The sequence below is a fragment of the Schistocerca nitens genome, chromosome 11 (genome assembly GCF_023898315.1).
Source record: "Schistocerca nitens isolate TAMUIC-IGC-003100 chromosome 11, iqSchNite1.1, whole genome shotgun sequence".
Taxonomy (NCBI): domain Eukaryota; kingdom Metazoa; phylum Arthropoda; class Insecta; order Orthoptera; family Acrididae; genus Schistocerca; species Schistocerca nitens.
In genome coordinates, this window is record NC_064624.1 from 140,589,092 (window position 1) to 140,611,630 (window position 22,539).

General features: G+C 44.3%; 1 protein-coding gene across 4 annotated transcripts in view; it reads left to right on the top strand.

Moving 5' to 3' along the window:
• Positions 1-22,539, top strand: part of LOC126213333 (poly [ADP-ribose] polymerase tankyrase-1-like) — a 161,625-nt gene that overhangs the window by 128,496 nt on the left and 10,590 nt on the right. For 3 of the 4 annotated variants that reach the window (XM_049941025.1, XM_049941024.1, XM_049941026.1), the window contains one exon: positions 5,067-5,216. The exons of the other annotated variant lie outside the window; for it this stretch is intronic. In XM_049941025.1, the coding sequence (XP_049796982.1) occupies positions 5,067-5,216 (150 nt within the window). The remainder of the gene's footprint in view (positions 1-5,066; positions 5,217-22,539) is intronic. 4 annotated transcript variants of the gene reach the window in all.

The window sequence follows — 22,539 nt, forward strand, 5'->3', positions numbered from 1 at the left end:
GGCGTCACTGGATGTGGATACAGATGGGCATGTGGTCAGCACACCACTCTCCCAGCCATTATCAGGTAATGAGACCGGAGCAGCTACTTCTCAGTCAAGTGGCTCCCCAGTCAAGTAGCTGCTCAGCAGAACGGATGGTCACCCATCCAAGAGATAGCCCAACCTGACAGCGCTTAACTTCGTTGACCTTACGGGAACTGGGGTTGCCACTGAAGCAAAGCCCTTGGTTCTGCTCATACGCTCTCCAATACTCGCTCTTAGGTGGGAGAATGTTGAATAGTGGTTTATCCCTTATCGCTCCATTACCAGCTTGATGTACTTATTGTAATATTCACCTGTGTGATCATTCTGCAGTTTGTCTGGACACCAATTCCTACAGTTCTGAAGCAATTGTTCAAACGGCTGCACCACGTTACTCCCTGTCTTTGCCTTCAGAGGAGCTTGCCAGGAAAATTTGGAACACGTATCTGTGATCGTTAAGATATACTTCAACCTGCATTCATTCATGAGTTTGCTGTTGCATCCACGAGATCGGCCTGTCATAGATTATCCAAATTATGTATTATAGCTCTTCTGCCCTGGAAGATTCTGCGATAGCACGCGTGAAGTTTACGAATCACTGTCTCCACTATTATTGTTCAGCAATGCGACTTTCTCGTAGCTCTGAGATGATTGATATTCCATTCGTGTGCACTGTATTCGCTGCTGCTGATGCCGTCCGTAGTCGGAGCCGATACATGTTTTCGTTAGGATCATTGTAACACATATACTCCAGAGGTAATGTGTTCAGCATTTTATGCTGAATGTCAAAGGCATTGCCTACGCGAAATTCGCTGCTTAACATTGGTCTAATAATGTTAATGTATATCCTACTGTTTCTGATTTTTAATGGTCTTTTTGGGGTGTTCGCTTTCGTGCAGTAGTCATACGTAATATGTCAGCAATATTTTTCTTTCAGAAAATACTTTCAAAGGTTTGACGGTTTTAGGTCCACTAAACGAGATGTCCATTCACACACCCTTGCCTTTAAGGTGTTCTTCGTTAAGCTTATATGTAGCTTTCCCTAAATACAGAGATGATTTCCACTGCCCACACCTTCATCCTCTTCCTCTTCTTCTTCTTCTTCTTCTTCTACTTCTCTTTCTTCTTCTACTACTAGCACTACCACCATTCGCCACCACCACCAAGCACTGTTAAATACTTTTGGGTTACGGTTGGTAGGACATGTTTTGAGGCATCAAGGGATCACAAATTTAGCGTTGGAGGGCAGCGTGGAGGGTAAAAATCGTAGAGGGAGACCAAGAGATCAATACACTAAGCAGATTCAGAAGGATGTAGGTTGCAGTAGGTACTGGGAGATGAAGAAGCTTGCACAGGATAGAGTAGCATGGAGAGCTGCATCAAACCAGTTTCAGAGAGACACTTTTCACTATCCAGCGATCCCGAGAGACGCAATTTCTGGTGAGTAGCTTTCAACACCTGTAGGACCATGTGTTTTGTTGGTATCCTGCTGCCTACTGATCAAACTTCAAAACAGAATGCAACTTATTTACTGTGGGGTTCTACCATTGACCTCAACTGTTGCAGCTGCTGCCTTGATAATGCCCTCCAATACCACTAACCTTTTGCTGATTGTTTGCTCACTTGAGTGGAGTCCGTCATTCGGCTGGGATTCCCCTTTCAGAGCTGCTGCCTTGACGCAGTTATCCTAATCTGACACTAAAGGTCTCGATTTTTCTGTTGTTGAGCACACTGCAGCCATTCAAATTTGAACATAGCCTACAGTATACCGACACGATTACAGTTTGGTACACTAGCTTTTATACAGAATCTCGTCGTTTTGTCTATATCGCCACTCATTCAGTTTCTTCATTTTATCAATAATCAGAAAATCATATTGCGAGTTCTCATCAATCCCAACATTTCAGCAAATGACATGTCGGTTCCTTCATGAGTTTGGTAAACGTACTTGAAATTCAGATTTTCCTACCTGAAAGGTTTGCAGTATCCCGGATCAAATGTTTTTGGACCCATGAGTATGTCTGGCTGAAATTCAGTGTATCAACTAGCGTCTATGAGCAAAATAAATATTTTCTGATTTCATTCTGATTTCTCACTGCAACATGGTCAAATTTGAACACACTATTAGGGAGAAGAGAAGTTTGTGGCACAACTTGACTAGAAGAAGGGATCGGTTGGTAGGACATGTTTTGAGGCATCAAGGGATCACAAATTTAGCGTTGGAGGGCAGCGTGGAGGGTAAAAATCGTAGAGGGAGACCAAGAGATCAATACACTAAGCAGATTCAGAAGGATGTAGGTTGCAGTAGGTACTGGGAGATGAAGAAGCTTGCACAGGATAGAGTAGCATGGAGAGCTGCATCAAACCAGTCTCAGGACTGAAGACCACAAAAACAACAACATTTGACTTCACTTTTTCAGGGGGTGGACTACCGACTCTTTCGCTGAACGTTTGGTACATAAATTCCACCTTAAGTGATTCAACTGGTCATAGGTAGGCCACACCGAACGTTTTATGAACCATAACCAGAGCCTTTCTGATGATCAGGGCACTGAGCATTTCCTGTGCACGCAAAGAGATAAACCAGGATTCACAACCCCTGAACAGGGTACACGCTGCTGTTGACGATGCAGATATGGAAAATCAATGTAATCCGGCGGCGTAGACGCCGTCGATGGTAGCTATTGGTTGAAAGCTGATGGAGTGAGTACCTCATGTGGTCACTCAAGAGCAGGCAGCTTCGTTTCAGAGGCGCAGCAGTCGTAGTGGTCAAAGTGCCACCCAATGTGGTATGGACCAGATGTGAGTGTGGGTATTCAGAAACTTTTCAAAGGTGACGACTCTGAGTTGGTAGACAAACACATTATCTGTAGACGTTATTGTACTTGCAGTATTCAGAAGTGTTGATCAGAGAAGCACTTAATAAATTAAATAGAATCTGTGTTGATATTCCTGACCATCAACTTCACCACAGCCTCAGGCTTCACACACTAATGCACGGTAGGTGACCATCTGCTTATCATAAGATCAATGTCTCGTATAACGTCCGTTTATCATATCCTCCACTTCGTGTCAGTCGTAAATTCACAGCCCAATTATTCTACATTAAGTGTCCGCCTCAATAGCTGAGGAGACAGCGCGTCAGAATGTCACGCTAAGGGGCCTGGCTTCGTCGGAGATTTCTTCCGCTCAAGGACTGGGTGTTGTGTGGTCTTCATCATCAATATTATCATATGATCCCCATCGACGCTCAAGTCGCCGAAGTGGCGTCAACTAGGAAGACTTACACCAGGCGAGCGGTCCACTCAACGGGAGGCCCTAGCACACGACATTTCACTACATTAAGTAATGGAAAAAAATCACACACACACCCATCCACACTTTCTTTAGTGGTTATACTTCACATCCCAGACATTAGCGTCTATCTCCTCTTCACTGCCAAAATTCACAGATTACTTTATGGATTTCTTATGTGCAATCGTTGTTTCATGAGTCCTTACTGAAATGTGCTTTGATAGTTATATTGCGTAACCTCTTCATCATTAATTTCTACGATATTGACTCCTTCCCTCAATCACAGTCTGATAGTATGAGTACACTAAATACCATAGTGAAACAGAATTTTTTATTTCAGCAGAGTGACACCCTGTCGTCAGTTACCAGGCATACACTGTCCCAGCTTACCTTACTGAAGTTCCTCAAATACTCAGTCGACTTAACAGTTATTTGATGCTCAATGTTCACCTGCTTAGTGAGAGTTCTCGTTGGGCAGCGTAAATCAAATCTGCTTCTTTCTTTTTCATAAGAATAGGTCCATACAAGAAGTTCTCTGCCTTGTTTAACATCTGTGTCTCTAACAGCCAGGTGTCTAACGCAGAACCGTCATAGACCATCTGATGATCACAATATCACATTAACAATACCATGAGAAGGAAAGTAGCTACTCACTATATAGCAGAGATGCTGAGTCACAGATATGCACTTCAAAAACACTCTCTCAATTAAGGCTTTCGGCAATTGGCTTTCGTCAAGAACAGACACACATACACAAACACACACAGTCACGCAAACGCAACTCACAAACACGACCGCAGTGTCACGCATCTGAGGCCACACTGGGAGCAGCAGCACCAGTGCATGATGGGAGTGGCGACTGGGTGGGGGAAAGGAGGAGGCCATGACAGGGAGACTGCCTGAGGCTGCAGTCGTGTTTGTGAGTTGTGTTTGCATGATTGTGTGTGTATGCGTGCGTGTGTCTATTGTTGACGAAAGGCAATGGCCGAAAGCTTTAATTGTGAGAGTCTTTTTGTAGTGCGTATCTGTGACTCAGCATCTCTGCTATATGGTGAGTAGCTACTTTGCTTCTCACGAAAGTGTTACATTCCATCCTAGATTTTCCATTGTTTGATAGTATCACATGAATGATATTTAAAGGCTACAGCCATTGTAATATTACTCATGTTGTAGATATGCATTCAAACTTTGCTGCCCAGTAGTTGCTATATCAGTGCAGCATAAGAATAGGCCTTTGCGTATACCGTTTATCTGTGGTTTATTTCCTACATTCTGTGGTCTGATACGCTAAGCTGGTGATATGGGAAATTCAGGAGGAAAAATGTGTGAATTGATTAGCTCAATGGTGTCCAACTGCTTAGCTCAGTGGTACCTTGCATGCCTCCAAAGCAGTGGGCACAGGTTTAATTCCCGGCAAGGATGGACATTTTCCCCACTCGTGGATTGGATGTTGTGTTGTCCTCATCATCATTCTCATCACCAGCACGCAAGTCACCCAATGTGGCGTCGACTGAAATAAGACTTGCACTCGGCGGCTGAACTTCCCCAGATGGGGCCTCCCAGCCAACAAGGCCATATGATCATTTTCTTGTACTTCAGTGGCAAGTCATTCATCTTAGTACAGCGACTGCTGTCGTTGGCACCGTGTGTTGTATTATTTGTGTTTGGACAAGCCCTCAGCAGCACTACCTATGGCTGGCTGCTACCTATCCTCCATGTCAAAACTCTACACACTGCTTGTCTCTGTACAGTGTTCCAGCCACCCCAGAGAGCAGACTGGCAGCCAGCACTCTGCCGCACAGCGACCACGGCGACCACAGCAGGACTCCTGTCGCAACGGCGCCGACGACAACCGCCCGCACCACCCCTGGAGCTGGTGACACCACCGTCTCTCGCCTGCAGTGAGTTCTGTCTCTATACGAGCACATTTTACACCTTCAGAGTGGAACTTGTCCAGTTTCAACTTTGAGAGTCACACCTTTGATTCTCCATTTTCTCTTAATTCAGCTTGTGGGTTATGACCAGTTATGAACATGGATAATTCATTAGACTCAGTGAAATGTGGGTCTTGAAATTTCCTGGCAGATTAAAACTGTGTGCCAAGTCGAGGCTCGAACTCAGAAACTTTGTCTGCCGCATGAGATTAGCCGTGCTGTCTAAGGTGCTGCAGTCATGGACTGTGCAGCTGGTCCTGGCAGAGGTTCGAGTCCTCCCTCGGGCACGGGTGTGTGTTTGTCCTTAGGATAATTTAGGTTAAGTAGTGTGTAAGCTTAGGGACTGATGACCTTAGCAGTTAAGTCCCATAAGATTTAACACATTAAAAAAAAACTTTGTCTTTTGCTGACAAGAGCTCTATGGTCTCAGCTACCTGAGCACAACTCACAACCCGTCTTCATAGCTCTACTTCCGCCAGTACCTCGTCTCCTGCCTTCCAAACTACACAGACGCTCTCCAGTATAACTTGCAAGACCAGCTAGCACTCCTGGAAGAAAGGATATTGCACATACATGGATTAGCCACAGCCTGGGTGGATTGCGGGCTGATATGAAACATCCAGGCAGATTAAAACTGTGTTCATTCAGCGATGCTACCTCCTTGTGGTCTGACATCGTCGATTTGATCCATGATGACGGGAATGCCTGCCCTGACGCCCCCATGCAGTTCAACACGGGGCCCGAACGCATTCTAATGCCCCAAAAGCTGGATATTGTAGGATTCGAGCAGTCAGGCAGGTGAAGACTCACAATAAGGCTTCTTTAAAACCCCTCAGTTGCCAATAATGCGGTTTCACGTGAATACTCGACATCACCATCTCATTCAGAGTTCGCTCAACAGAGGACGCTGTTTACGCCACTTTTCTACCTTAGAAGGCCTGGAAACAATGCTAAAAATTGAACAACAGTATTACACACTCCCCAGCCATTCTGCCACTCACAGAGAACTGCACTTCCAACTAATTACATACCTGTTGATGATGTGTATGTGTATAAAGTTATATTGAAATCGCACCAAGTCTTCTTGATGCATCACTTTCTCTTCTATTTTATTTGTGATTGTAATTTTCGGCAATGTAGTATTATTCTTTCAGGATAAAATTCAGCCATCAGTTGCTAATAAGTTTTATTACGCTTTACCAGTTTCGACAAATCAATTTGTCCTCTTCAGAAGCCTACAAAATTAGTGATATTATAAATCGTTAGACCTTGACTACATTTATGTGAAGCATAAAAAGTATATTACAGACTAATACAACTTCAAAGATTTTGTGACTACAGCTTTATCGCTTAATATTTATTTTATAAGTGACATGTAAGTACTATTTCTTTCTTGTAATTGTAGTCAGTGCTGACACTTATACAAAAAAAAGTCGTATAATTTTTGTACTTACGTTATAGGCCAGTTTGAATGTTTTACTTCCGATGAAGGCACTCTTAGTAGTGCCAAAACTAGGTCAAAAGACTTAATATTTGCGACCGAGGGGTTTTATTGATTTAATTTTACTTTGAAAACGTTCGCTGACCACGCAGCCGTGTTTAAAACTTTAATATTACAGAAACTTACCTAATGTGTGTTTAGCAGATGTCAATATCTCCTTCATAGAAGCATACTGCCGTGGTATGCCTAGAAATGTACATATTATGCGTAATTATTTTAAACACATTTTATGCTCAAATAAATACACTCCTGGAAATGGAAAAAAGAACACATTGACACCGGTGTGTCAGACCCACCATACTTGCTCCGGACACTGCGAGAGGGCTGTACAAGCAATGATCACACGCACGGCACAGCGGACACACCAGGAACCGCGGTGTTGGCCGTCGAATGGCGCTAGCTGCGCAGCATTTGTGCACCGCCGCCGTCAGTGTCAGCCAGTTTGCCGTGGCATACGGAGCTCCATCGCAGTCTTTAACACTGGTAGCATGCCGCGACAGCGTGGACGTGAACCGTATGTGCAGTGGACGGGCTTTGAGCGAGGGCGTATAGTGGGCATGCGGGAGGCCGGGTGGACGTACCGCCGAATTGCTCAACACGTGGGGCGTGAGGTCTCCACAGTACATCGATGTTGTCGCCAGTGGTCGGCGGAAGGTGCACGTGCCCGTCGACCTGGGACCGGACCGCAGCGACGCACGGATGCACGCCAAGACCGTAGGATCCTACGCAGTGCCGTAGGGGACCGCACCGCCACTTCCCAGCAAATTAGGGACACTGTTGCTCCTGGGGTATCGGCGAGGACCATTCGCAACCGTCTCCATGAAGCTGGGCTTCGGTCCCGCACACCGTTAGGCCGTCTTCCGCTCACGCCCCAACATCGTGCAGCCCGCCTCCAGTGGTGTCGCGACAGGCGTGAATGGAGGGACGAATGGAGACGTGTCGTCTTCAGCGATGAGAGTCGCTTCTGCCTTGGTGCCAATGATGGTCGTATGCGTGTTTGGCGCCGTGCAGGTGAGCGCCACAATCAGGACTGCATACGACCGAGGCACACAGGGCCAACACCCGGCATCATGGTGTGGGGAGCGATCTCCTACACTGACCGTACACCACTGGTGATCGTCGAGGGGACACTGAATAGTGCACGGTACATCCAAACCGTCATCGAACCCATCGTTCTACCATTCCTAGACCGGCAAGGGAACTTGCTGTTCCAACAGGACAATGCACGTCCGCATGTATCCCGTGCCACCCAACGTGCTCTAGAAGGTGTAAGTCAACTACCCTGGCCAGCAAGATCTCCGGATCTGTCCCCCATTGAGCATGTTTGGGACTGGATGAAGCGTCGTCTCACGCGGTCTGCACGTCCAGCACGAACGCTGGTCCAACTGAGGCGCCAGATGGAAATGGCATGGCAAGCCGTTCCACAGGACTACATCCAGCATCTCTACGATCGTCTCCATGGAGAATAGCAGCCTGCATTGCTGCGAAAGGTGGATATAGACTGTACTAGTGCCGACATTGCGCATGCTCTGTTGCCTGTGTCTATGTGCCTGTGGTTCTGTCAGTGTGATCATGTGATGTATCTGACCCCAGGAGTGTGTCAATAAAGTTTCCCCTTCCTGGGACAATGAATTCACGGTGTTCTTATTTCAATTTCCAAGAGTGTATATAGCCGAGGTCTATTGTATGCATAATTTTGTACGCATCTAAAGATGACAAATTAATTTATCGAAACCTGTACAGCACCACAAAATATATTTGCAGCTGATGACTGAATTTGGCCGGCCGTGGTGGTCTAGCGGTTCTAGGCGCGCAGTCCGGAACCGCGCGACTGCTACGGTCGCAGGTTCGAATCCTGCCTCGGGCATGGATGTGTGTGAGGTCCTTAAGTTAGTTAGGTTTAAGTAGTTCTAAGTTCTAGGGGACTGATGACCACAGTAGTTAAGTCCCATAGTGCTCAGAGCCATTTGAACCATTTTTGATGACTGAATTGCGTCCTGGAAGTAAGTCAAATTTTTGTCTGGCAGTACATTACGAATTTTGAAATAGGAGCCTGGTAACAATTTACTTACCAGTTTTTTTTGGATTCATAGAGTGAACAGCGTTCAGTTTCGACACTCAGTGTCATACCTTTCCTTCAAGATTGAGTAACTGCCATTTATTCTTACTTTAAGACAAATTATTGCCTTGTTTGTTTTATATTATGCGAAATCTGTGCGTAATGATTTGAAGAGATCCTGTTTATTTGCTGCCTACTCACTTTCTCATGCAATATTAAAGTACTATGATAAAGACGTAACGTGATGTGCAGTTGTCACTTTAAAGAGGCCCAACTAGCCCCAGTCCCCTTGTGTTCTCTGAGAACTCAGATGTTCTTTACCGCTTTCTACGCAACCTGTAGTCCCAAAGAAATGACGTCATACACGCTAACGTCCTCTGATAATATATCACTGTTATAGTACACTACGGGAAAAAATAGTGCACCACTTAAGAAGTTTCCATTTCGTTCAAGCTTTATTGTTGCAACAGTGCATATGGAGTACATGAAATGATTGCACTTAAAGATTGATAGCACAGACAGGTCTGTGGTACCAGGTATCGACCACGGTGAAACACCCACATTTGTACATGGTTTAGCCTCCACAGCACCAATGTAGGTGCTGACTCTTGCGTCCAGTCAACTGAACAGATGGCGAATACTGTCCTGGGGTATGTTATGCCACATCAGCTCCACCTGTTCGTGTAGTTCTGTAAGAGTTGTTAGGTGAATGACGAGTCTCATAATTCACTTCGTGTCCCATCATGTCCCACACTTGCTCCGTAGGAGATTTGTCTGGGTATTATGCCGGAAGGGAAGTTGCTCCTTGTCTTACAGAGCGTTTTGGCGTAATATGAAGCGCCGGCACATCGGCCAGGAACGTTACGGCAGAGAGGGCTGTGAGGCGGCGTCAGCCAATGGCACACTGACGGACGTACGGCACTGATACAGGAGCGCCCTCTACATGAGGAGAATACAAGCGCCGCTCCGCCTGGCTGTGGCCTGTGTTGAACTCGAGCCGACCTACAAACGCTACAGCAGTGACGTAAAAACTGTATTCGTTCACTTGTATTACGAATTGTGTGTACTGAAGAGCTTGCTTATGTTCATCTGTCGCCCCTTGCTGGCGCTACGTCAATATCTCGTTAAGTTTTATAATGAACTCCATTAATACGATTTGGTTGAATTGTTGTCTAGCAATCGGAGGAAGCAGCTTTCCTAGGCACCCAATGTTAGATGAGTGGGCAGAATACAGAACTGAGCATATTGAGATTTACAGGCAGCATGCTGGTGTGCATTGTCCTGTTGGAATAACACATCATATTTCTGATGCAAGAATGGAAAAAGAAATGGTCTAACAACATTCTGCTAATACTGAGTGCTGAGTAGCGTCCCTTTCAGAAACGCCTAAGGTGAACGAGAACTGCAGCTTGTCACAACCTAGACCATAACATCTGGGGTAGGACCAGAGTGTCTTGGACGAATTCACTCTACAATGTAACACTCACAAAATCTATATTGTATGCACAAATAACCAACACTTGCATGCAGGCATAATCCACTTTCATCGCTGGAGACCACAATGCGCCATTCCCTGCTCCAAACGATCCTCTGACAGCACCAGCCGGGTCATGCATATGCATGTCGATCGTGTTCATAAATGGAAGATGGGATAGAGGTGTGCATGCCTGCAGCCCCACTGCTAATAACCAGTTCACAACAGTACATGTTGACACATATGGGCTCACAAGACCTCTTATCTGTAGTGTGGTTGCTGTACGATCCACCACTGCTGCCCATACAATACTACGATGCAGATGGGCGTCTGTGCTGCTTGGCCATCCAAGACTTCATCTATGAGTGTGAGAATATTCAGCTGACTACCGATATCTGCATCGAAAGCAATTGATGCCGTACGTCCAACTTATGTGGCAGTTCTCTAAAAGGACAATCCCGCCGCTCAAAAGCCCACAATTTGACCCCTTCCAAATTCGCTCAGTTGGCTGCAGGAAGAACAAGTGTGTCTCTGTGACATCATTGTCTGCTTGCTTAAAACGTCTGTACCACTCTCAATCTTCTGGCTGTGAGCATTCATTGTTATGGGGTACACTCAGATGGCGCTAACCTATATATTGCCCATTGACACTGAAACCATTATCAGTACATCCACTATCCACCATTTGGTACATGCCATCACTGGATCAAAACCGACGTTGTCTTTCTAGGTGTCTGGCAGAGTATGTCCTTTTCTGTTTTTATTTTTGGTTTCTTCGTACTTTAGATTTATTTTTTGTTTCCTTTAGGTACCAGGCGTGGAATAACACAGTGATATGTAGCAACTAAGATCTCGGCATCTGTGTGTTCTACAGACCCATCGATGACACACAAGCTAAAACCATCATCTGATGAAAATAGTGCTACATTCAGTACATATGTTACACTATGTTGTCAAACATATCCAGACACCATCAAAAATATACGTTTGTACTTCCACCTACAACCAGGTACTCCATATCAGCGACCTCAGTAGTAATTAGACATCGTGAGAGAGGAGAATGGGACGCTCCATGGAACTCACAGACTTCGAAAGTGCTCAGGTGACTGGGTGTAACTAGAGTCATACGTCTGTACGCAAGATTTCCACACTTCTGAACATCCCTAGGTCCACTGTTTCCGATATGATAGTGAAGGTTATTTTGTCGAAATTCTGAAGGGGCGCCGTCTTTGATGAAGTGCTGGAAAGGAGCTGTGAAGTCCCTTAAGTCTGATGAAAAATATTCGCACTGTGGTGTCACCGTCAGACACCACACTCGCTACGTGGTAGCCTTTAAATCGGCCGCGGTCCGTTAGTATACGTCGGACCCGCGTGTCGCCACTATCAGTGATTGCAGACCGAGCGCCACCACACGGCAGGTCTAGAGATTTTTCCTAGCACTCGCCCCAGTTGTACAACCGACTTTGCTAGTGATGGTTCACTGACAAAATACGCTCTCATTTCCCGAGACGATAGTTTAGCATAGCCTTCAGCTACGTAATTTGCTACGACCTAGCAAGGCGCCATATTCAGTTACTATTGATATTGTGAATCATGTACCGTCAAGAGCGACGTTCATCATTAATGGATTAAAGTTAGGTATTACATCAGCTACGTCCGTTTTTCTAAATTCTAATTTCCTTGTCCTGTTCCAGACCTCACGCCAGCCTGCGTGAGCTAAAACGGGTGCATTTCGTCCTCCTCTAGTAACATGGTGTTGGCTCTCCTGCCAACCACAACACGCACATTTTCTTTTTTTAAGAATGGAGCGGCTCTAAGCGAAATGAGATTCAACTGGTGATCATAGCAATGAATGTTTGAAGCACAAGGGATTTTGCAGCTCCATCCAGTCATACTTGCTGTGTGACAAGTAGGTCATGTTCGTGCACGTCTTGGGAGCCAATGCTGCTCTGCATACTCCCAGCCTTACCTTCGACTACTAGGTGGCTTGAGTACGGTGTTGCCAAGAATTGCCTCCGTTCTCCGCACCCCCTGCTCAACCCCTCCAAAACGTCCAGGTCCACTTTCCACTTTTGCAGGCCCGGTGCAGTCCAAGTCGCCATCAGCACTTTTCGTCTCACTCCACCCTTAAGTCTCATGAAAAATATTCGCCCATTTTATTTTTTAAATCAAAGGGGCTTTGAGCGTAATGAGACTGAACTGCTGATCATAGAAATGAATGTTTAAAGAACACGTGATTTTGCAGCTTGTGTCTGCTCATCCAGTCGAACTTGCAGTGTGACGAGTAGATCATGTTCGTCCACATGTTGGGAGCGAATGCTGCTCTGCATACTCTTGGCTTCACCTTCAACTACCAGGTGGCTCCAGTACAGTGTTGCCAAGAATTGCCTCCATACTCCACACCCCCCGATCGACAACTCTGGAACGCCCAGGTCCACATTTGCAAGCCCAGCGCAACCCAAGTCACTGTCAGCATATTTTAGTCCTCCTACACTGCTTTCGGTGCTCAGTGCAAGGGCACTTCAGACATGATAAATGGCACACTACTTTTTTTACTTGTGTAGAAAGCTCAAGAAGCAATCGCAGTTAAACAGAAGTATTCCTTGGAGGTAGTGCAAACGAATGCAGAAGCCGCCCCTGATACCGAGTAGAGAGCAGGCTAAAGCTCTTCTGAAAAAGAATACAGCCCCATATTGCGTAGACCGAAGTCAGAGCTGAGTCCAACTGTCAAGCTATCGTGATACACGTAAACGGCCTATGTGAACTCAAGTTAATCAGTGGAAGTTGTTACCAGTCACCGAATTCAGTTCTAATGTTTGTAGAATCATTCAAAGAATGTCTACGATCAGTAGCACAGGAATAGTCACATCATGCAATGTTATTTGGAGACTATCTAAACCTACAAAGTTCGGACTAGCTTCATCATTCATTGTAGGTGGTATGTGAAGTAGTTTGGAAAATGTTCTCTGAAAACTGTATTCAGCGACTAGTTCAACAACCCACAAGCAATGGAAATATTTTAGATGTCGAAACTAATGTTGGGTGTGATCTTATGGTTAGTATCATTAGGGATATGATACTTGCGATCATTAGGTCATTGCAGTGCCAATGATAACTGAAGTTCATCAAGAAGATATGAAGAGTATTTAACCTGGACAGATCATTAAGTAGTACAATTGTTAGCATCCTACTCAGATAATTAATAGACATTATTTAGTTCCGCCCCCCCATGAACCATGGACCTTGCCGTTGGTGTGGAGGCTTGCGTGCCTCAGCGATACAGATGGCCGTACCGTAGGTGCAACCACAACGGAGGGGTATCTGTTGAGAGGCCAGACAAACATGTGGTTCCTGAAGAGGGGCAGCAGCCTTTTCAGTAGTTGCAGGGGCAACAGTCTGGATGATTGACTGATCTGGCCTTGTAACATTAACCAAAACGGCCTTGCTGTGCTGGTACTGCGAACGGCTGAAAGCAAGGGGAAACTACAGCCGTAATTTTTCCCGAGGACATGCAGCTCTACTGTATGATTAAATGATGATGGCGTCCTCTTGGGTAAAATATTCCGGAGGTAAAATAGTCCCCCATTCGGATCTCCGGGCGGGGACTACTCAAGAGGACGTCGTTATCAGGAGAAAGAAAACTGGCGTTCTACGGATCGGAGCGTGGAATGTCAGATCACTTAATCGGGCAGGTAGGTTAGAAAATTTAAAAAGGGAAATGGATAGGTTAAAGTTAGATATAGTGGGAATTAGTGAAGTTCGGTGGCAGGAGGAACAAGACTTTTGGTCAGGTGATTACAGGGTTATAAATACAAAATCAAATAGGGGTAATGCAGGAGTAGGTTTAATAATGAATAAAAAAATAGGAGTGCGGGTTAGCTACTACAAACAGCATAGTGAACGCATTATTGTGGCCAAGATAGACACGAAGCCCATGCCTACTACAGTAGTACAAGTTTATATGCCAACTAGCTCTGCAGATGATGAAGAAATAGATGAAATGTATGACGAGATAAAAGAAATTATTCAGGTAGTGAAGGGAGACGAAAATTTAATAGTCATGGGTGACTGGAATTCGTCAGTAGGAAAAGGGAGAGAAGGAAAGATAGTAGGTGAATATGGATTGGGGGGAAGGAATGAAAGAGGAAGCCGCCTTGTAGAATTTTGCACAGAGAATAACTTAATCATAGCTAACACTTGGTTCAAGAATCATGAAAGGAGGCTGTATACATGGAAGAAGCCAGGAGATACTGTCAGGTTTCAGATAGATTATATAATGGTAAGACAGAGATTTAGGAACCAGGTTTTAAATTGTAAGACATTTCCTGGGGCAGATGTGGATTCTGACCACAATCTATTGGTTATGAACTGCAGATTGAAACTGAAGAAACTGCAAAAAGGTGGGAATTTAAGGAGATGGGACCTGGATAAACTGAAAGAACCAGAGGTTGTAGAGAGTTTCAGGGAGAGCATAAGGGGACAATTGACAGGAATGGGGGAAAGAAATACAGTAGAAGAAGAATGGGTAGCTCTGAGGGATGAAGTGGTGAAGGCAGCAGACGATCAAGTAGGTAAAAAGACGAGGGCTAATAGAAATCCTTGGGTAACAGAAGAAATATTGAATTTAATTGATGAAAGGAGAAAATATAAAAATGCAGTAAATGAAGCAGGCAAAAAGGAATACAAACGTCTCAAAAATGAAATCGACAGGAAGTGCAAAATGGCTAAGCAGGGATGGCTAGAGGACAAATGTAAGGATGTAGAGGCTTGTCTCACTAGGGGTAAGATAGATACTGCCTACAGGAAAATTAAAGAGACCTTTGGAGAGAAGAGAACCACTTGTATGAATATCAAGAGCTCAGATGGAAACCCAGTTCTAAGCAAAGAAGGGAAGGCAGAAAGGTGGAAGGAGTATATAGAGGGTTTATACAAGGGAGATGTACTCGAGGACAATATTATGGAAATGGAAGAGGATGTAGATGAAGACGAAATGGGAGATAAGATACTGCGTGAAGAGTTTGACAGAGCACTGAAAGACCTGAGTCGAAACAAGGCCCCGGGAGTAGACAACATTCCACTAGAACTACTGATGGCCTCGGGAGAGCCAGTCATGACAAAACTCTACCATCTAGTGAGCACGATGTATGAGACAGGTGAAATACCCTCAGACTTCAAGAAGAATATAATAATTCCAATCCCAAAGAAAGCAGGTGTTGACAGATGTGAAAATTACCGAACTATCAGTTTAATAAGTCACGGCTGCAAAATACTTACGCGAATTCTTTACAGACGAATGGAAAAACTGGTAGAAGCGGACCTCGGGGAAGATCAGTTTGGATTCCGTAGAAATGTTGGAACACGTGAGGCAATACTGACCTTACGACTTATCTTGGAAGAAAGATTAAGAAAAGGCAAACCTACGTTTCTAGCATTTGTAGACTTAGAGAAAGCTTTTGACAACGTTAACTGGAATACTCTCTTTCAAATTCTGAAGGTGGCAGGGGTAAAATACAGGGAGCGAAAGGCTATTTACAATTTGTACAGAAACCAGATGGCAGTTATAAGAGTCGAGGGGCATGAAAGGGAAGCAGTGGTTGGGAAAGGAGTGAGACAGGGTTGTAGCCTCTCCCCGATGTTATTCAATCTGTATATTGAGCAAGCAGTAAAGGAAACAAAAGAAAAGTTCGGAGTAGGTATTAAAATTCATGGAGAAGAAGTAAAAACTTTGAGGTTCGCCGATGACATTGTAATTCTGTCAGAGACAGCAAAGGACTTGGAAGAGCAGTTGAACGGAATGGACAATGTCTTGAAAGGAGGATATAAGATGAACATCAACAAAAGCAAAACGAGGATAATGGAATGTAGTCAAATTAAGTCGGGTGATGCTGAGGGAATTAGATTAGGAAAGGAGACACTTAAAGTAGTAAAGGAGTTTTGCTATTTAGGGAGTAAAATAACCGATGATGGTCGAAGTAGAGAGGATATAAAATGTAGACTGGCAATGGCAAGGAAAGCGTTTCTCAAGAAGAGAAATTTGTTAACATCGAGTATAGATTTAGGTGTCAGGAAGTCGTTTCTGAAAGTATTTGTATGGAGTGTAGCCATGTATGGAAGTGAGACATGGACGATAACTAGTTTGGACAAGAAGAGAATAGAAGCTTTCGAAATGTGGTGCTACAGAAGAATGCTGAAGATAAGGTGGGTAGATCACGTAGCTAATGAGGAGGTATTGAATAGGATTGGGGAGAAGAGAAGTTTGTGGCACAACTTGACTAAAAGAAGGGATCGGTTGGTAGGACATGTTTTGAGGCATCAAGGGATCACAAATTTAGCATTGGAGGGCAGCGTGGAGGGTAAAAATCGTAGAGGGAGACCAAGAGATCAATACACTAAGCAGATTCAGAAGGATGTAGGTTGCAGTAGGTACTGGGAGATGAAGAAGCTTGCACAGGATAGAGTAGCATGGAGAGCTGCATCAAACCAGTCTCAGGACTGAAGACCACAACAACAACATTTAGTTCCGATTGAATGGACATAGACGAATTATGAGTAAAGTGTAGACTGACTGTAAATCGTGCAGGGGAGGTGTTGTTCTTGTTATGGTCTTCAGTCCGAAGACTATTTTGATGCAGTTTTCCATGCTACTCGATCGTGTGCAAGCTTCTTCATCTCCGTGTAACTACTACAACCTACATCCTTCTGAATATGCTTAGTGTATTTATCTCTTGGTCTCCCTCCACCATTTTTACCCTCCACGCTTCCCTCCAGTACTAAATTGCTGATCCCTTGATGCCTCAGAACATGTCCTAACAACGAACCCTTCTTCTAGTCAAGTTGTGCCACAAATTACTCTTCTCAGCATTAATCACATGATCTACGCATCTAATCTTCAGCATTCTACTGTACAACCTCATTTTAAAAGCTACTACTATCTTCTTGTATAAACTATTTATCGTCTATGTTCCACTTCCATACATTCCAAACGAAAGACTTCCTGAAACTTAAATCTCTACTCGACGTTCACGAATTTTTATTCTTCAGAATCCCTTTCCTTGCCATTGATGGGTCTACATTTTATATCTTCTCTACTTCGACCATCATTCATTTTGCGCCCCAAATAGCAAAACTCATCTACTACTTTAAGTGTCTTATTTCCTAGTCTAATTTCCTCACCACCCCCTGATTTAATTCGACTACTTTCCGTTATTCTCGTTTTGCTTTTGTTGATGTTCCTCTTATATCCTCCTTTCAAGACACTGTCCATTCTGTTCAATTGACCTTGCTTGGTCCTTTGCTGTCTCTGACGGAATTACAATGCCATCGGCAATCTTCCAAGTTTTTATTTTTTCTCCATGGATTTTAATTCCTATTTCAAATTGTTCTTTGGTTTCCTTTACTGCTTGATCAGTACACAGATTGATTACCGTCGGGGATAGGCTACTACCCTGTCTCACTCCCTTACCAGCGACTGTTTCCCTTCCATGCCCCTCGACTCTTATAACTACCATTTGGTTTCTGTACAAATCGTAAATGTGCCTAAAAATGCATTAAGCATGTAAAATACCAACCATGGTTGCATAATAAAACTGGGAAAATGCCGAGGGAGGATAGAGTGATCAAAAAAGAGCGCAGAAATGTCCACAACCCAAATTTAGTAGCAATTCATGTGTCTATCAGAACACTGACGTGCGATGCACACAACAAACTCCACAGCCAGGTCTTAGCGTAAAATCTAACACAGCACATGATTTAAGTTGGGACTAAGTGTAATCATTAAATGGGTCGAAGGTTTCAATCGAGTCACTCATTGACAGGTACGATGTGCCAATAAATGAGAGGAAAATGAAAGCCGAAGTTTTAAATTTCACGTACAGGATATCAACCACACAGGAAGATTACAATGACATACTGTCGTTTGAAGGCATTCAGATGCCTGTATGGAGGACGTAATAATAGCCACCTCCGCTGTACTGAATCAGCTGAAAGAGTTGAAAACAAGTAATTCGCCAGGTCTGGACGGAATTTTACAGCGAGTAGTTCATTTTATTGTCCCTTTAATTAACTCGCATTTATCGCCAATCGCTCTTCCACATCGAAGTCACGAGGGACTGGAATAAAGCACCGGTGACTCTTGTGTAGAAGAAGGGTAAAAAGAGCCGACCAGTTGTGTTGACCTCGGCTGCTAGTTTTCAGCAGAGACGAGGCTACAGTTAGGAGAGCCTCAGGGAAGTGTGATAGGACCGCTTTTGTATTCCTTATACGTAAGTGATCTGTCAGCAGCAGTCTGCGACTGTGTGTTGATGACTGTAGTGTATGGGAAAGTGTCATCGCATAATGCCTGCAGGAATATACAAGATGGCTTAGAAAGAATTTTTATTTGATGTGACGAATAGCAGCTAGAAAAGTATGTGTTAATGTAAGAGCACAGTATCAATGGGGATGCTGATTTGAGAAAGGGACATCGATTAAATATCAAGGGACAATGTGGCAAAGTGATGTGAACTGGAATGAGAAAATACGGACGTTAGTAGGGATGGAGAATGTTTAGACCAGTTCCATGATCTGGGATTATTCCATAGTTAATTTCCGTTTCTGTCGCTTAGACGTATCCCTTGTTGTTGATCAGCTAGCTGATTTCGTGAGATTTCTCGTGATGAACGCTTTTCACGCAGACACCTGGTGTCCTTTTAATGTTTCAAAACGTGCTTCCACGTCAGTTGCATGTAACATTGCTGGAAGGAGTCATCTCTGTCGATGTGACACTTTTGGTGATAATTCTGCCGTATACACTGACTCCGGACGACTCATAACGATGAATGTTAGTGGTCCATTAGTTAAATGCCATTTTGGTCATAGACCTACCTGGTAATTAGATGTCGTGTGACGAGAGCCCCCCGTCGGGTAGACTGCTCGACTGGTGCAAGTCTTTCGATTTGTCGCCACTTCAGCGACTTGCGAGTCGATGGGGATGAAATGATGATGATTAGGACAACACAACACCCAGTCCCCGAGCGGAAAAAAATAATCTCCTACCTAGCCGCGAATCGAAACCGGGCCCTTAGGATTGACAGTCTGTCGCGCTGACCACTCAGCTACCACGGGCAGGCAGCAGGTAATTGATACGCATGAAATGTGTTTGCAGTTGCGAATATGGACAACCATTAGTTGTATGATGGAATGACAACAACGAAAATTTGTAGCATACCGCGACTCAAACCCGGATTTCCCCCTTATCGCGAGTGGTTGCCATTATGCTACCTAAGCGTGACCAAAAGGTTCACATGTCATCAACCATGTGTCAACAGCCTGCACTCCCAAATCCGTTATGTACTGGGTGGTTATAATTAGACTTTCCCTATTCAACACGTTCTAATACAGAAACTAATTAACGAACGAGGACCAAACTTGGTTGGACATGGAGCAGAGAAATAACGCAAAATCACCTTTAATTCAAACACTTTTAATGTGCTACATCTACATCTACATTTATACTCAGCAAGCCACCCAACGGTGTGTGGCGGAGGGCACTTTACGTGCCACTGTCATTACCTCCCTTTCCAGTTCCAGTCGCGTATGGTTCGCGGGAAGAACGACTGTCTGAAAGCCTCCGTGCGCGCTCTAATATCTCTAATTTTACATTCGTGATCTCCTCGGGAGGTATAAGTAGGGGGAAGCAATATGTTCGATACCTCATCCAGAAACGCACCCTCTCGAAACCTGGCGAGCAAGCTACACCGCGATGCAGAGCGCCTCTCTTGCAGTCTGCCACTTGAGTTTATTAAACATCTCCGTAACGCTATCACGGTTACCAAATAACCCTGTGATGAAACGCGCCGCTCTTCTTTGGATCTTCTCTATCTCCTCCGTCAACCCGATCTGGTACGGATCCCACACTGTTGAGCAATACTCAAGTATATGTCGAACGAGTGTTTTGTAAGCCACCTCCTTTGTTGATGGACTACATTTTCTAAGCACTCTCCCAATGAATCTCAACCTGGTACCCGCCTTACCAACAATTAATTTTATATGATCATTCCACTTCAAATCGTTCCGCACGCATACTCCCAGATATTTTACAGAAGTAACTGCTACCAGTGTTTGTTCCGCTATCATATAATCATACAATAAAGGATCCTTCTTTCTATGTATTCGCAATACATTACATTTGTCTATGTTAAGGGACAGTTGCCACTCCCTGCACCAAGTGCCTATCCGCTGCAGATCTTCCTGCATTTCGCTACAATTTTCTAATGCTGCAACTTCTCTGTATACTACAGCATCATCCGCGAAAAGCCGCATGGAACTTCCGACACTATCTACTAGGTCATTTATATATATTGTGAAAAGCAATGGTCCCATAACACTCCCATGTGGCACGCCAGAGGTTACTTTAACGTCTGTAGACGTCTCTCCATTGATAACAACATGCTGTGTTCTGTTTGCTAATAACTCTTCAATCCAGCCACACAGCTGGTCTGATATTCCGTAGGCTCTTACTTTGTTTATCAGGCGACAGTGCGGAACTGTATGGAACCCCTTCCGGAAGTCAAGAAAAATAGCATCTACCTGGGAGCCTGTATCTAATATTTTCTGGGTCTCATGAACAAATAACGCGAGTTGGGTCTCACATGATCGCTGTTTCCGGAATCCATGTTGATTCCTACATAGTAGATTCTGGGTTTCCAAAAACGACATGATACTCGAGCAAAAAACATGTTCTAAAATTCTACAACAGATCGACGTCAGAGATCTAGGTCTATAGTTTTGCGCATCTGCTCGACGACCCTTCTTGAAGACTGGGACTACCTGTGCTCTTTTCCAATCATTTGGAACCCTCCGTTCCTCTAGAGACTTGCGGTACATGGCTGTTAGAAGGGGGGCAAGTTCTTTCGCGTATGTGTAGAATCGGATTGGTATCCCGTCAGGTCCAGTGGACTTTCCTCTGTTGAGTGATTCCAGTTGCTTTTCTATTCCTTGGACACTTATTTCGATGTCAGCCATTTTTTCGTTTGTGCGAGGATTTAGAGAAGGAACTGCAGTGCGGTCTTCCTCTGTGAAACAGCTTTGGAAAAAGGTGTTTAGTATTTCAGCTTTACGCGTGTCATCCTCTGTTTCAATGCCATCATCATCCCGGAGTGTCTGGATATGCTGTTTCGAGCCACTTACTGATTTAACGTAAGACCAGAACTTCCTAGGATTTTCTGTCAAGTTGGTACATAGAATTTTACTTTAGAATTCACTGAACGCTTCTCGCATAGCCCTCCGTACGCAAACTTTGACATCGCTTAGCTTCTGTTTGTCTGAGAGGTTTTGGCTGCGTTGAAACTTGGAGTGAAGCTCTCTTTGCTTTCGCAGTAGTTTCCTAACTTCGTTGTTGTACCACGGTGGGTTTTTCCCGTCCCTCACAGTTTTACTCGGCACGTGCCTGTCTAAAACGCATTTGACGATTGCCTTGAACTTTTTCCATAAACACTCAACATTTTCAGTGTCGGAACAGAAATTTTCGTTCTGATCTGTTAGGTAGTCTGAAATCTGCCTTCTATTACTCTTGCTAAACAGATAAAACTTCCTCCCTTTTTTTATATTCCTATTAACTCCCATATTCAGGGATGCTGCAACGGCCTTATGATCACTGATTCCCTGTTCTCCATTTACAGAGTCGAAAAGTTCGGGTCTGTGTGTTATCAGTAGGTCCAAGATGTTATCTCCACGAGTCCGTTCGCTGTTTAATTGCTCGAGGTAATTTTCGGATAGTGCACTCAATATAATGTCACTCGATGCTTTGTCGTTACCACCCGTCCTAAACATCTGAGTGTCCCAGTCTATATCTGGTAAATTGAAATCTCCACCTAAGACTATAACATGCTGAGGAAATTTATGTGAAATGTATTCCAAATTTTCTCTCAGTTGTTCTGCCACTAACGCTGCTGAGTCGGGAGGTCGGTAAAAGGAGCCAATTGTTAACCTAGCTCGGTTGTTGAGTGTAACCTCCACCCATAATAATTCACAGGAACTATCCACTTCTACTTCACTACAGGATAAACTACTACTAACAGCGACGAACACTCCACCACCGGTTGCATGCAATCTATCCTTCCTAAACACCGTCTGTACCTTTTTAAAAATTTCGGCAGAATTTATCTCTGGCTTAAGCCAGCTTTCTGTACCTGGCTACAGTACAGCATGCCATTACATACCAATACCATTACATCTGCAAAAGGTGCTCAATAAGGTGCCAATCAGTGTCCTGAAGAGT